Consider the following 15,221-nt stretch of genomic DNA (forward strand, 5'->3'; position numbering starts at 1 on the left):
ATGTGTTGTTGCAGCCCACCAACACTTACCTTTAACACTGTACTGTACTGTGGTTTAATTGAATATTAGCTTCTGTCCTTTGAGCTAAAAACTGTATCGTGATACTTTTCATTTAATAATTGTTCAATTTTATTTTTAAAATAACATTTATATTTTTAAAATAACAGTGACAGTATAAAATAATTATTAATAACAAAAATTCCTTAAAAGATTAGCCAGAATATTTGAGATATTTCCAATTATTATACTATAGATGGCTACGTTTTTTTTCTGGCATTTAAGTCTCATCTCTAGCAAGACCATCATTTTGATTACAGATATGAGATTGGTTTATATACAATTATGTTTACATTAGCAATATACTTCGGGGATTTTTTTGGAAATTTCACTCAGTTTTGATCAATATATAGATCCCCTCCAATATATCCATAAGGACATATTTTAAAAGGTGAAGAAGTGATTTCATATCATGATTGGTCTTATTTAACTGTCATTTGCTGCTAAAAGCGTAGTTCCAATTCTTGCCTTACATGAATTCTTCTGTGGCAGATCCAGCCATTTCCTGGCTCCACAGGTGATCAGGATGATCAGATCAACTAACTCTCTGATTAAAACCAATATGCATCTTGACGAGTTTTGGTTGATTGTTTGTTTGTTTCCTTCTATCGCAAGAGATACATTACAGAGCATTACATTACATTAACATGTGGAGATTTGGATTTCGAAAAGAGAAATTGGAATTACTCATTTCAGTCTGAAACTGTAGTTTGATAAGATTGACTGTCATTTGAAATTGCAACCTACATGAGACATTAGCAGAGCAAAGCTTACTACTTACTGAGGTATTAGCAAACAGAAAACGTGTTTAGGAACTTAGGTTAGCGCCAAGTATCTTAAAATCAGCAGAACCAAACTGCCTGCTCTCAGGAGTCCCTAACTCACCATCTTTTTCTTGTTGACATTACCTTTTAATAAATGTTCACTTATCAGTAAGATTCCATAAGGTGGGACATAAAATGAGAGCACAAAAAAAAAATCAAACAGGGCAAGAAAAATTATCAGTAGCAGTTCAAGAAATAAACAGTAGAATTCACAAGTAAAGACTGAATATTTTTTATATTTCTAAATGCTGTCCCAACATAGCTTTTTTAACATCACCTTCTAAGAAATACAGCCTTTCAGAAAAAACATTTTCATTTTGTTTCACTTATGTTAGGGATTTAATTTACAAAGGTACCTTGCTAAACATAATAGCTTCTTGAATGTAATTTTAATTTCGCACCCTATATCATTACAAGAAGAAAATAATAATATTGTGCAATACCAATAATGCACATATTGAATACATAAAAATGTCAGTAATTGCAAAACCTGAAATAATAGGTGTCACTAAGGAATCATTTATGCTGAAAGAATCCAGTGGGATTTTGAAGGTCCAAAAATTCATCCCAATTCTTTTTGATAATTTAAAAATAAATAAATAAAGACAGATGGTATATACTGGTGAGGTGAATAATAATGAAGAGAAGGACAGTGCAGCATATGGAATGAAATGGATCACATGGTTAGATGTTTTCAGGGAAAGGATCTATGATTTCATAGAGCCAAATGTAAGGTCATTCTTCTAAAAACAAGAACCTACACATAGACTTAATGAGGATAAATGTACCCTGGAAAGCCTTTTATCTGAAAATGAGTGGGATTTGCTGTGGATAAGGCAGTCTCATAAATTCCAGGATCATTCTGTAGCCTAAGCCAGCAGTATGATCTTTGAAAATGTAGCAAGATAACTGGAGGTAGAAAGGCAATTTTTGCGTTTGTGTGTTCCAGCTGTGGGACCAGTGCTAAAACACAACAGTTACTTTTCTCTTGCACAGATTAAATTTACTGTAAAGAAGCTAGAATGGAACTTTTCAAGTTAGAAATGATCCAAAAAAGTAAATCAAAGATTGATGAAGTCATCAAGGGAGCTGAGAAAAATCAATCTTTATGGTATTGTTTTGTTTTGATTTTAAAGGGACACTAATGATTGACTGTAGTGTTAAGTCTATAGATACTTTTTGGGGAAAGCAGATGAAAAAAAAAGAATAACATATCTCAAAATAATAATCATCATAATCTGGGCAATTAATCATGGGACCCGTAAATTCCCCTTGATGTTTTCGAATCAAGGCTTCACACTTTTCTGTGCACATTTTTTTTACTTCAGACAAAATCGAGTTATTTTCTCAATTAAAAGTATAGGATCAGTTGAATGAAATTTCATGTCTATGATAAACAAGTCAGATTAGATGACATAACAGTGTTCCTTTACTTTTAAATTAAATTAACCTTTATCTTTAGAAGAAGGAAAAGTAAAATTTGAGTGAAGTGATTCTTGAGCCAATTCTTTAAACCTTGTCTGTCTACAAATTGGTTAAATTAGATAGTAAAATGATTAGTTATGGAGGGAGGATAGAAACTGAAAAAAAAAAAAAAAAAGAAAAAAAAAAGACAAGTCATACTAGAAACAAATTCTTACTATGAAGGTTAAAGCCTGATTAAGATGTTCTGCACAATTTTATGATCGTGCCATACAAGTTGTGCCATACGTGGGATTATTTGATTTCAGACTTCAGAGATAAAAATTCATACCAGAGAACGCTCACAAGCATTTATGCTAAAACATTTTACTTTGCATTTCCATAAAGATAATGGAGTATTTATTTCAATAATAAGAACAGGTAAAAGGTAAAGCAAAACAAAGCAAAATTGTTGCTCTGCTTATGGCTAATTGTGAGACCATTTGTTTTGTAAAAAATTATTTTTTCCCCCTCAGATCTCACCAACACAGGGAGCACAGTTTAGGAATTTTAATCTTTGAATGAAAAGATCGAGCCATAATTCAGGCCAGGTCAAATAAAAAATCTGATCTCGAACAGCAACAGTTTGTTAGCAAATATAATAACTGACACTTGTTTAAGCAAATCTGAGAAAAGAAGGAACTTAAAGGTTTAACAACCGGAAGAAAGTAATTAAAATGTTATCTTACCATTATATTTAATAGCAATTAATGCTGTACTAACTAAACCAATTACATCTGTAATTCCTTCAGATTACATTTTTTAACCTGATATATTGTAAACAAGTTGTTTATAGATACAGCTCTACTCAGACTGTATTCTACTGAGGTATGACATAGTCTAGATGTTTACAGATAAGTAAACACCTATCCACACATAACCATAAATACAAGAGTATTTCATTTTCTATTCAAGTATGTGTTTGTTTTTTTGTTTTTTAAACAACATTTAAAAGTCTTGAATTGATGCTTTATGTAAAGACGCTACATTCACAAACACCAGCCTTGTGTATTTACCTGCAAACAGACGGATATGTGACACTATTTAAAGGTTCATCACACTTTATAAGAAATCTTTGATATCACCTGTTCTTGAAGCATAGAAGACTAATACATGAAAATGGCATATTTTATCTCACAGTAACAATATAACCATAACCTCCACTTATCATTCCATGAAACAGCGGTGAACTTTGTAGTTTCTTAAGTGTTTCATTTGGTTGTTTATTATCATCATCATTATTTGGTTTGATCTCAATAACTGGAATCAAATGCCACTAAGAAAACATCAAGGTAAAATGCAGAAGTGAGGATAAATTTTTATTAAAAAAAAAAAAGTAACATCTTTCATTCACAGTATGTTAACCTGGTCAATAAGATAAATGTATTTGAAATTACAGATATTAGTTTGTAAGTAAGGATGCTAATATCTTTCATTGGTGGCATGCAGAAAAGGTTTACTGTTCTAAAATGGCAACTCTACCATATGGGAATAATTGCATTCACCACTAGAAGAATATATTTTGTTCCCATGTCTCCTCATATCACTTCTGGTGTTTTTTATTTTCTGCATAGGCAACAAAAATATATAGCAATCAGGCAGTCTATAGTAACAGAAAAATGGAAGTTCATTTTATAACTCTGTATTACAACACAGTGTGTTTTTGCCTGAGTTGAGAGAATATGAGTTGCTTAACAACTAAATATTCATAGGTAACCATGATTCTCCTATAAGGAATCAATTACCTTACTTTACCTTACTTTATTTTAGATTTATATTCTTTCAAAGAGCTTAATAAATAAATAAATAAATAAATAAATTGAAAAATCCTTCATGAAACCACCTCGATTTACTAGAAATCTTGTAGGTATGACTAGAAAATGTTTACTTAACCTGCCTGGAGTTGCATTATCCCACAGCTTCTCTATCTTCATTGCAGACTTTGTTTAACCTTTACACTGTGTAGGGAAGTAATAATTATTTGTGAATTACAATTTGGATTTAGACTACACAGCCATAGAAAAAAAAAAAAAATCTACCCAGATGGCAAAATTGTTCAAATGAAAGAAAATAAGTAATGACCTGCCAATTATTAATTTGTTAGATGTATTTATTTTACTTTTTTTTATTTTTTTTATTTTTTTTACTTTTTCAGTATTTGAAGTTGCTTTCTTTTTTAAAAAAGTAACAATTTTGCTTTTCCTGAAGAGTAGAATTTGTTTCCCTTGCATCAACATGCAAAGACAAGAACTTTATTATGATTTCTGATGCAAAATGCATCAATACATTTGTAGCATTAGTGTCATAATTTCCAACCTCCAGCTGATTACTTTTCATTTTATATGAGATAGCATGTCTAGATGGACACGTATAACATAATGCCACCAAAGAATTTGCAGTCACTGCACAGCAAAATAGAGGAGATTTAATATTAACAATATTCATTAACAAGTGAAGTTTTAGTTCAACATTAATTTAGAACATAAATTAACCATAGGATCCCTTTTTTTCTTTAATATAGTATTTGTCATGGTCTCAAAATTATTAGAGTGCAGAAAGGCAGTATTATTTATGATAGACCTGCACCCTGCAAAATTTTGGCTGAGGACAACCGATGAAAATTCTTCTACTCCTGATAACATTTTTGAGAGTAAAGCAATGACTCCTATTTTTTCCTCAGGAAGTACCAAGACCTTTCAAACATTTTACCCCCTACACTGGAAAAAGAGACAGATACGTGGTAAAATGTAGTCATCTTCTCAAGAAAGTTAATGGGTCCAGCATTCTCTCAGTGCCCGGGACCACTATCATTTTATAAATCGCTAACTTCTGGACTGAGTCTTCTTTTTCCTTTCCTCCTCCCTATAGAAAGTCCAATGTTTAGAAATACTTCACATATATTAAGGCCAGAAGAGAGCAAGAGCATAATCCCACTTGACGCTAGGAAAAAAAAGTAATGCTTTATCAAACTTTCATTCAATAAGAACAAAAAGCATTTGGTTGGCTGAACCAAAGCAAAATAAACATGTCAAGTTTTCAACAATCACTAATAATGCCCTGAAAAACAGCACATTTAATTTGAAGATATTACACCAAATTCTTTTCATCTGCTTTCTTGTTTTGAGTCTTTGGACAGAACTGAGTCACATGTTTAGTTTGTTATCCAAAAATGTGCAGGCTAAAAACCCCATCAGAGAAAGGCTAAAATTTATGAATACTGAGATTACAGAGGAGCTGGGGCTTAACTGCAAAGCTGAACACTATTACAGATAGCAAAGGTGATTCAGTGTTTCCTTTTATCATACAAGTGGGAGACAAAGGTTCACAGTTGAAACTTCTGCTATCAAGAAGGTTTCAAGAGAAATGTGTTCATCTAATTTTCATTTTGTTCAAAATGACTGAAGAATGATTTCTGAGGGCAACAGGTTAGCTCTTTGTGTCTCAACAAAACATACAATAACAAACCACACAGCATGAACAATGAATTTATTTTACATTATTCTTTGGATTGAATAATTTGATGTTCTGCTATGAATTTTAGCAAAAAGAAAAAAGTTCCATGACTGGGGTTTAAGGCTGTTTGACCAGTTTCCATGCTTATGAAAAAGCAACCTACAGTGTTTGTATCCCCATGTATATTTTAAAGCACTGTATTCAAGTTTCTCAATGATTACCACAAAATTCCTGAATAATTCACTTTTTTCCAAAATTCTTGAATTAAGTTTTCCACCTCAAAGATTCTTACATATTTTCTAAAGTGAAAGCATACTGAGACATAATATTCCACGTATAAGTTTGGACAAAAGCAAACAAATAGCTACCATGACTAATGGAAACAAAATCTAAATCTTACCTGAGATAATTCATTTGTGTCCACAAGTCCATTGCTGTCTGAATCAAAATAATTAAACATTTGATCTACAAGAATCTTCTTTAAAGCCATTTTCTCATCAACGTGTTTATCTTCTGATTGAGCAACGTATCTCCGACTTTGTAGATCCAATAACATATTTTTTACTTTAGTGTATTCAGTAGGTTTGCATTTATCACCTGAAAAGGAAATACACAACACAAGGTTGTTTTGAATTTGATTTCTTAGAAAGAGCTTAAATGAAAAAAAAAATTAAAAAAAAATAATAAGAAGAGAGTATTAACTTCTTGTAACACAAACAGGGTTGCTTTATGAGGCAAATATTTTATTTGTTCTGTAGTGGTTTGATCCATAAAATTTCTTTATCTGGTCTTCAGATTAAGGCCAAAAATGACTGCAGTTCTAGACACTGTTTATTTTTCTGTGTAGGGCAATTAAGGAAAGTCATAAAAAAGGGAGTATCTAAAGATTTTGTAAAATGTTACCTTTGTTAATGCATTTTATGTAAACGTTCCTAATACCTCAAAAATTGAAAATATTATAGGAAATCATACATTTCAAATAATGTATTTCCTAACAATATTTGACTTCAGAAAGCAGAAATTACACTTGAGTGCTCATAAACTAGATTTATCTTTTCATGTACTGGACATATCAAATTTACATGAACAGAGAATTTGGGATCTCTGGGGAAGAGAAAGGATGTCTATGATAAGATCTAGTTTAGTCTCTTCATTATCAAGTCTTTTTATAAAGTGAAAATTGTTACAACAAATATACTTCATACACTGATTACAGTCAGTAATTACAGTTGCTATTTACTCTAAACCTTAACACAACAACTATTTCTGGTATTCTCTTACATCAGATGCTGTATATTTTAAATTGAACATAGATACTGTTTTAGAAATTTTTGTTTTTACTGAGATAACCTTAATACTTCAAAAGGGTTATTAATAAGATCAGATTATGTAAATGCAGACCAGCAAAATACAGTTGCCATGTATTTATTGCAGACATTTAGTTGGCTACTTGTTACTTCCAAATAGAGAATCCAATGCCACAGCGATATGCTGTGTTGATTAGCAAAGAAAGCTGTGTTCCAATTATTTTAGGTGATAATGAAAATACAAGTATAAATCAGGAATAAATGTTTACCTCAAACAAATTGCCTACAGAACTGTTTTGTTATATTTTGTTACATTTATGACACCAAAGTTTATTATTTTGGTGTATTTAATGGCGTATGCATTATTATGCTGACGGCATCACTACATACCCCCATCACCCTTTCATAAAGTAGACAAAGTTCTTAAATGTTCCTTGCTACCTTACAGTGAGACTCAGATCTAGAAGAGGATGACTCCTATGATTGAAGTTAAATTGCACAGGCAAAATATTCTTAAGAATCCCAACTTCTCTAGGAGATATATGTATATGTATTATGTATATATATATATATATATATGTATATATATATATATTTGTTTTCTAAATGTCACTGTCTGATATATAGCTATCTGACAAACCCCGCTGTATTAACAGCAAGAAACAAACCCAAGCTGTATTTAACTGACAGCCTAAGCTACACATAGTATTCACAGATTTGTCCTTACCTACCAGAGGCATATAGATTGAGTACATGCAATTTATACGACTACTTTCTATATATCTGCTTTTCAGGGGTCTAGCATAAGAATACTCATTACAGAAATAGAATTATTCCTTAGCTAGTCTCAATCTGTACTGAGAAAACATTGCCATCTCAATGGATGCAGGCTCCAGGAGGTGAGGAGTGAAAAGCACAAAATTTCAGCAGAAATTGTTGGTGTTGAACTCCAAAAGACTGAACCAAGAAAGCGCGTATCATCTTTGCATTTCCTAGACTGTTGTTTCCTCCAGGAGACAGAGTCTCCAGTGCAACAGAAATCTAACACTACACATGAGATGGTCCCAATTTTATCTATATTCTTGAGAAAAATGTGAACACAAGCTATGTATTAGGTAATACATTGCTCAGAACTAATTACCACATCCAGATTTTATCCCCTGTAAATTATTTTTGATCAAGTGGTTCTCAGTATGTGATTCTAAAACTGCAAAGAGGTATTTTTACATTACAAATATGAAACACATATGTAAAGCTACTTCCTAGTAATATAAATTAAATCCTAGACTTGTTACAATACCTCTGATGAGCCATGAAAGGTCTGAGTTGGAAAAGGAAATGGAAAATCAACTTGAAAAAAAAAGTCATGATCCTTCCCTCCACTCTTTGAGGCATAGAACAATGCCTCTCATTTTAATGATTGATTGAATTGAATATAAACTCTCACACCTATGAAGACAGTCAAGATGATATTATATACTTTTTAATGTAGAACATTTGCATGGATAGCACAGATTCCCACATGAAAAGTGCAAAGAAGCGCAAATTTAGAGACAAAAACAAAAATTATAAAGCTTGTGATCATGAAAATCATTGTAATAGTCAGTTTTCGTACCTTTTACTCAGAGCTTAGTGGTTGTGGAAAAAGTCTGGAAGTTCAATCACAGTCCGCTAAAGACATTTTTATGCACTTTAAACATTCTTTTAGATCTAAAGTTTAATGAATAAATAAACTAATTTATTCTCTCACAGTACCTCTTCAGAGAGAAAATCATTTGTTACGTGTATCCTATATTGAGATAACTTCTTGTTTTACTTTTCCTATTCCCATGATTTCCTTTGGAAATATTTTTAACCTTAAAAAGTATCTCTAAGTTATCAATATGGTGTATTAATAATGAACAGAAAAGATTAATGTCTCTTTAAAATTAATGAAAAATTAGTGAAAGATACTAATATTTAATTATCAAAGTAGCTGCTTTATAGATACTGAAACGTTAATCATGACAGCAGCCCATTGAAGACCAGCTGTGAGCAAGGTGAATATAGTTCACAAAGAAATTTCATGTCTCTGCAACCCATCTTCAGCAGTGATTATTTTAAATTCAACAATGGTGGTAAAGGCAATGCACTTTATGAAGTTGTTTGTACCATGGCTGCAAGATAATAGCTGTAATTTGCTCTCACTGTGTACTTGCTCACTCTTCAGACCAACCTGACTCTGAATTACAGTGCTGGCCCTGACAAGCTCATTGGCTTCTGGTGTGCTTGTGCTTGCTGGAGTCTAATTCTTTCAGTGCTCCAGAGTAACTTGTTTGAAAAATAATCCTCATGATGAAAATACCACTAACACCCTTCTGAAAAAACACTTAAGTTTGTTTTGTTTTGTTTTTAATATATATATTTGTCATCTCTTATGTTTTAAATCATACTATTTTGTTCCTCTACATAGGTTAGTCTGACCCACATATAAAAAAGTAAAAAAAAAAAAAAAAAAAAAAAAAACTTTGTCAACAGTAGCTCCATACTCCCTGCAACCACACCGTGACACAGTTGTCTGTAATAAGGAAGCTGTATCTCCTGACCCCTTTACCTGAAAAGGATGAAACCCTGTTAGTCAACAGGGCACACAGTTATTTTAACAAATTATCCTCTTAACTCATTGTCATGGCTTCCTTGGATATTACAGTAAAAGGCAACACAATGTAGATGCTTACATTATAAGAATGAGGCTCTGTTGATGTTTGCAGAAAGAGCAACCCTGGGCTGAAATAGCGGCATAGGGAAGAACTTGGAGAGCTGTATTTGTGTTCTAACTTAATCAGCATTACTCAAGAAATAGTTGTCTGAATGGCAGGCAAATGGTAACTTGGGAATGACTACCCTGAAAATGAGGAAAAGTAATTTATGCTTAAAGTAATGGAGAAAGACAAAACTACTGGAACTCTGCTATAAATTATATTACTCCCCATGCTACAAGAGCCAAAGATGGCATTTATCAAAACCAGAAAGCATGATTTGGCAGTTATCAGGATAGAAAATGAACTTCACAACAACAGACTTTCGGATTGTTGGAATATTTTCAAATTTATCACAATGATTACACTGTTACATCTAGACCAACAAAATGCAGCACAGTTTCAGTTCTGATTATAGTTTCAAAAGAAAATTCTCAATTCATATTCCTAAAGTATTTTTCCCATAAATGAGTTAGACTACATCTGCCAATATTAACTTTCAAATTAATTGCATTATAGCATCTTGGCAAATCCCTGTTATTTACGTAATAACTTCTGAAAGCTTGAAGAATATGAAAACGTTTAACATGAAAAAGACTAAATCATATATAATGATATCCATATATGAAAAAGTAATCTATTCATTGTGCATAACTTAATAATTTAATTCAGTTTTCTGATACTTTTTATCCTTCTTCATTTCTGAATTACATTTCTCATATAAATAAACGGCTAATTTCTAAAAGTAATGGAAAACAATCATGGGAAAATTATGTTTTCTTGTTTAGTTTTTGTTTCATGCACGTAAACGATTAATTCTCCTACACAGCAAGTTTTTGCAAAGAAAACTTCTCTGCTGTAATTTATTTTACAAATTTTCTATCATCTCCCATGAAATCCTAGAAGGTGTGCAGAAACCCAGAAGTGACAAAACACACACACACTAGAATCAGAGCACCATTCTTCTGTCCCATACCTTGTAATTTCTGAAACAGTGCTACTCCTAGGATTTACTTAATTCAAATTATAGAAGAAAAAAAAAGTGGAAACACTTGACTGTTTGTTTCCTTCCATTTAGTACAGCAGTTTTGCAGCTGTATCCCTGTTACCCAGGAAACAGCTGAAAGTTAGAGACTGACTGCTATTGCCATCCTAGACAGTTTTAACAATGATATTTGTTCATAACAGAGAGGGGAAAAAAATAATTAAAGAAAAAATGAGGCCTTAATTTGCAAGAGAAAAAGGTATATATCAAAACTAATTAACTATTTGTGAAAAATTAAGAATAATGATGGTGTAGTATTGCTAAGGCCTGTAGACATTAAGATTCAATCAGGGTAATAGTTAAGCAACATTGCTTAAACCCAAGTTCAAATCTCAGGGTTTTGTGTTCCATAGTTTGGGGGAAAGTACTGGTGTACGTAGAGATGGAAAAAAAAAATCATATCATTTTAAAAATGTAATGCAGACCATCTGATTTCTGTTCTCTGTTCTTTCACCACCTTCACGGGTAATGAAGGCATTTTAACCTCTCTTTGCCTTAACATGTCTAAAGTAAAAATAACTCTTACTTCAGAGAGGTATCAAGAGTCATTAATATTCACAGAATGTCTCTATGTGCACAAAAAGAAAGTTATCAGCTACACAATTGGATTCTTATGTATTTTATGATTTTGAGCTGTCGTATCTATCTAGCAAAATGGTTTTCTCAAAGCCATTTTTCCTTCACAAATAAAATAACATCAGCTCTTCCCGAAGCAGCAACTAGTGGACATAGTTTTCCATATTCCAGAACTGACATGAGGATTTTTTTTTAACCTAATAGATATGCAACAAGCCTACTGTTAATTTTCTGCATGCATTTTGAACAAATTCAGAATAATTTAATTAGCCAAAATGCTTCACTGCAAAATTACAAATGGTATTCCCTGAAGTAAAAAGGAGAAACTAACCCAAAACAACATATTATATACACACACAAACTAATCAGATACATAACATCCACACTCATGTGCGCACATACACCCCCATACACAGAAGTCACTACAGATAAGGCCTGATCTTAATTGCATTCCAAATATAACACAGGAGACAACTTGAAGTTCTTTATCCTTTCAGCTGTTTTCAAGATCCAGTCACAACAGATAAAGTATGGAAGTTGTAAAGTTATTTGTAGCCCTAACAAATGAAGGCATGTTTCAAACAGCCAAAATCACTTAGGCTTATCTGAAAGTCAAACTTCAGGCTCAGGTGCCAGTTTCACAGTACCTTGTTTTCCAATACCAAATTCTTATTTTTCAAAACTAGAGCTCAACAGTTTTGACCCTTTATTCTCCACTCCTCATGAAGCTCTAGAATTGCCCTTGAGGAGAAGTGATCTCATCTGTACATAGACCTGTGATCCAGGGTTCAGAGATTAAGATAGGATAAGGAGGGCTGTACACTCAGAAAAAGTATTTTTCAATACAAAATTCCTGGATAAATTGGGATTAACACTTCGATGCTTTTCCCTGCTACTTCTTTTTATTAAAAAACTAGTGAGAATTTTCTGCCATTGGTGGGAAGGAAAAAAAAAAAAAGAGAGAGTACAGCAAATTGATCGCTTCATGTTCTATTTTGCAGTGTCCATACTTTTCAATGACTGATGCATAATTGGCTAAATTTAAATTCTGGATTATTGTCGGAAAGCCAGATATTTGAGCTTTAAGGACTTCTACAGTTCTTCTGTGTAAAGAGGTTTAAGTAGCTGTAAGAATTGTTAAGAACTTTTAATCCAGTGTTGCATATTTACATGAAATATGCATATAAAAACATCTCCCACACAAAATCCCTACTATCCACTGACAGGTGCACACAGGAATTGTTCAATTTATATCTGTTGGTATCCTTAGGCAAACACTTTTAAGTGATTACCATAGCTGGTATGCAAAATAAAACTGAAGCTAGTTTTTCAAAGCCTTAGCTCTACTATGTAAATAAAGAAAAATGTTTTTCTTTCCTCAAATATTACTGGTGAAAATGTTCTTAACCATACCGATCTTTCAAAATTAGAAATCATATATGACAGGAATCAATATTACTTTATATGCACAAACCTTGTGTCCAGTCTTATCTGTAGACAAATATAAATAGCTTTTCAGTGCTTAAACAATGAATAGTTTAGATAAATTATTCCAATTTTCCTTAAAGATACAACACTTTAGTTAAACACCATTAGAAGCTACATCACATTTGCATAAACAAAATCAAAAAAACAGGTATTTCAAAGATTTATTTATTTATTTTACAGGGTTAGCTAGAGCTAATTTTATATGGTGTGAAGAAGTAACCAGTAGATGAAGAAAAGTACTTTGCCCGCAATAGATGCTTTAAATAAATTAAGCATTTAGAGGAGTAGTGGTGGTGAACTCCTATGTATTAACGCTGCAAGGTTATCTTCACAGATGTCTTCATAGAAAAGAAAAAAAATATATATAACCTTTCACCTTCGAGATGAGATTTGAAGGTTAAACAAGCTTGACAGTAATCAGAGCATCATTTGCCCAGCTGAGAAAACTCTGAATATGCTGGTTACTTGGACTGCAGGTTAGCATCACAACCACCACAAGCAGTGTTATGTACATAACTGATAAATGCAAAGCCTCTTCTACAGAACTGATCATCTCTTCAAATAAAAAAAAACAAACCCACACAGAATTCAACCGGTGATATCACTTCTCAAAATTTCTTAAGATTCTGATGCGTATATTTGGGCACTCTACCATAAAGATAAAATAGGAACATTTAACAAATGTGTCTAAATTTCTAATCACATTATTTCAGATGTTATTCAATTTTACTCAACATGTGGTGAAGAGATTACTTATTCCAGATTTTTGTGTGGTTTGGAGGGTTGTTTGTGTTGTTTGTTTGTTTTAATTCCCTCTATGTGGCTCAAGCTTTCAGCTCTTTTTTTTTTTTCCTTTGTTCCATACATTGCAAAAGCAACGTTAATTTCACAAGTAAAATTTCAGATGCAACATTAATAAGAAGCTAATAAGGGCTTCCTTGTGCTTCCCAGGTTATTAAAGAAAACCTAAGAGGAAAAAGAAAAAGGCAGTGTGATGCAAAGGCAGACATTGCTAAAAATGAAGGTTGAGACAGGAGTTTAATGCAGCGTTTGCTTTTCCCCTCTAGTAGAGTTAACCCAACCACTGCTGTTGGTCCCACAGGGGTTGGACAAATTTTATTTTGTAATGTTTAGGGTGATACTATGAGAACTATTAAACAGCATAGGCCTACACTGAAAAGATAAATAATTTTAAAAAGAGTCAAAACATATTCCAAATCCTGAAGAGAAATACATATAGGATGCAAGCTTAGTCATAAATCTATATAGAGAGTTCTGCTTTTGCTTCTCAGACAGCACGTGCCAGAGGGTTCTCTTAAAAAAAAAAAAAAAAGTTAGTGAAAGAGATGAAATTATTTGAAATCAAAATCTCCCTTTTCCTAAAGGTTTCTGAAAAATGTGGAGTATTTATGAAGGTTAGAGTGAGGTGAGACTGGGCTAAGTCTAACTAAAAAATCACTACAGCTGAAAGGGACAGTTCTGTGGCTCCATTTCTATTTCTTCCTCTCCATTGCATATTCCCACGACTTCCATTGTTTTGGTTTTACCACAGCTTAGCTTCCACAGTCAGACTTTTGCTATATGAAAAGAGAAATAATTATATATATATATATATATGGAACTAAAATTTTATTGTTGTTCCAATTAATATTTTTAACAGGACTGGCCCAATTTACTTAAGTAATTTAGAAAAACCTCAAAAACACAGATAACATTATTTTTAAAATTACTTTTTAAAATTTTCTAGTATCTTTTTGAAATGTCTGTCTTATGCTTACCCTTCCATTTTTTCTCTGGGTACTAAGGCTTCAATCTTTTCCAAGAGTGAGGTGTGGAGAAGGCCTTGAGAACACCCTTAGGAGGAATACTGAGTGAGAGGTACTTTCTCCTCAGTCTTGGTATCGGTTTGGGGGGGCAGTGGGGGTTGAATTTTGTATGGTGTTTGGGGTATTTTATATTTCTGTATGTTTCACTGTCTGAACCTGCCTATTCTTTCTCATAATGAGGAAATGAAAATGAAGAAATATTTCTCCAGCTTCTGTTGAAAGAAAAGGCTATTGCTTGTCAAGCAAAGATTGTCTGTACATGCCATTGAGAGAGTGTAAGAAGGTAAACGGGGTAGGCAATAACAATAGGTACGCAATTAGAAAACTAGGCAATTTTTCAAACAAGTAAAATCATCTCAGGCTAAGGCAAGATCAGGCAAGTCCTGAGACCCTGCATTATCAAGTCAATACAAAGGGTGTGTGTTTTTTTTTAAACCAGAAAAATA

The 15,221-nt window shown here is 32.6% G+C and overlaps 1 protein-coding gene across 11 annotated transcripts in view; it reads right to left on the bottom strand.

The window, feature by feature from the left end:
- Positions 1-15,221, bottom strand: part of FSTL5 (follistatin like 5) — a 402,914-nt gene that overhangs the window by 113,769 nt on the left and 273,924 nt on the right. For all 11 annotated transcript variants that reach the window (XM_068681113.1, XM_068681111.1, XM_068681110.1 and 8 more), the window contains one exon: positions 6,196-6,392. In XM_068681113.1, coding sequence (XP_068537214.1) covers positions 6,196-6,392 — 197 coding nt within the window. The remainder of the gene's footprint in view (positions 1-6,195; positions 6,393-15,221) is intronic.

The sequence above is a fragment of the Anas acuta genome, chromosome 4 (genome assembly GCF_963932015.1).
Source record: "Anas acuta chromosome 4, bAnaAcu1.1, whole genome shotgun sequence".
Lineage (NCBI taxonomy): Eukaryota > Metazoa > Chordata > Aves > Anseriformes > Anatidae > Anas > Anas acuta.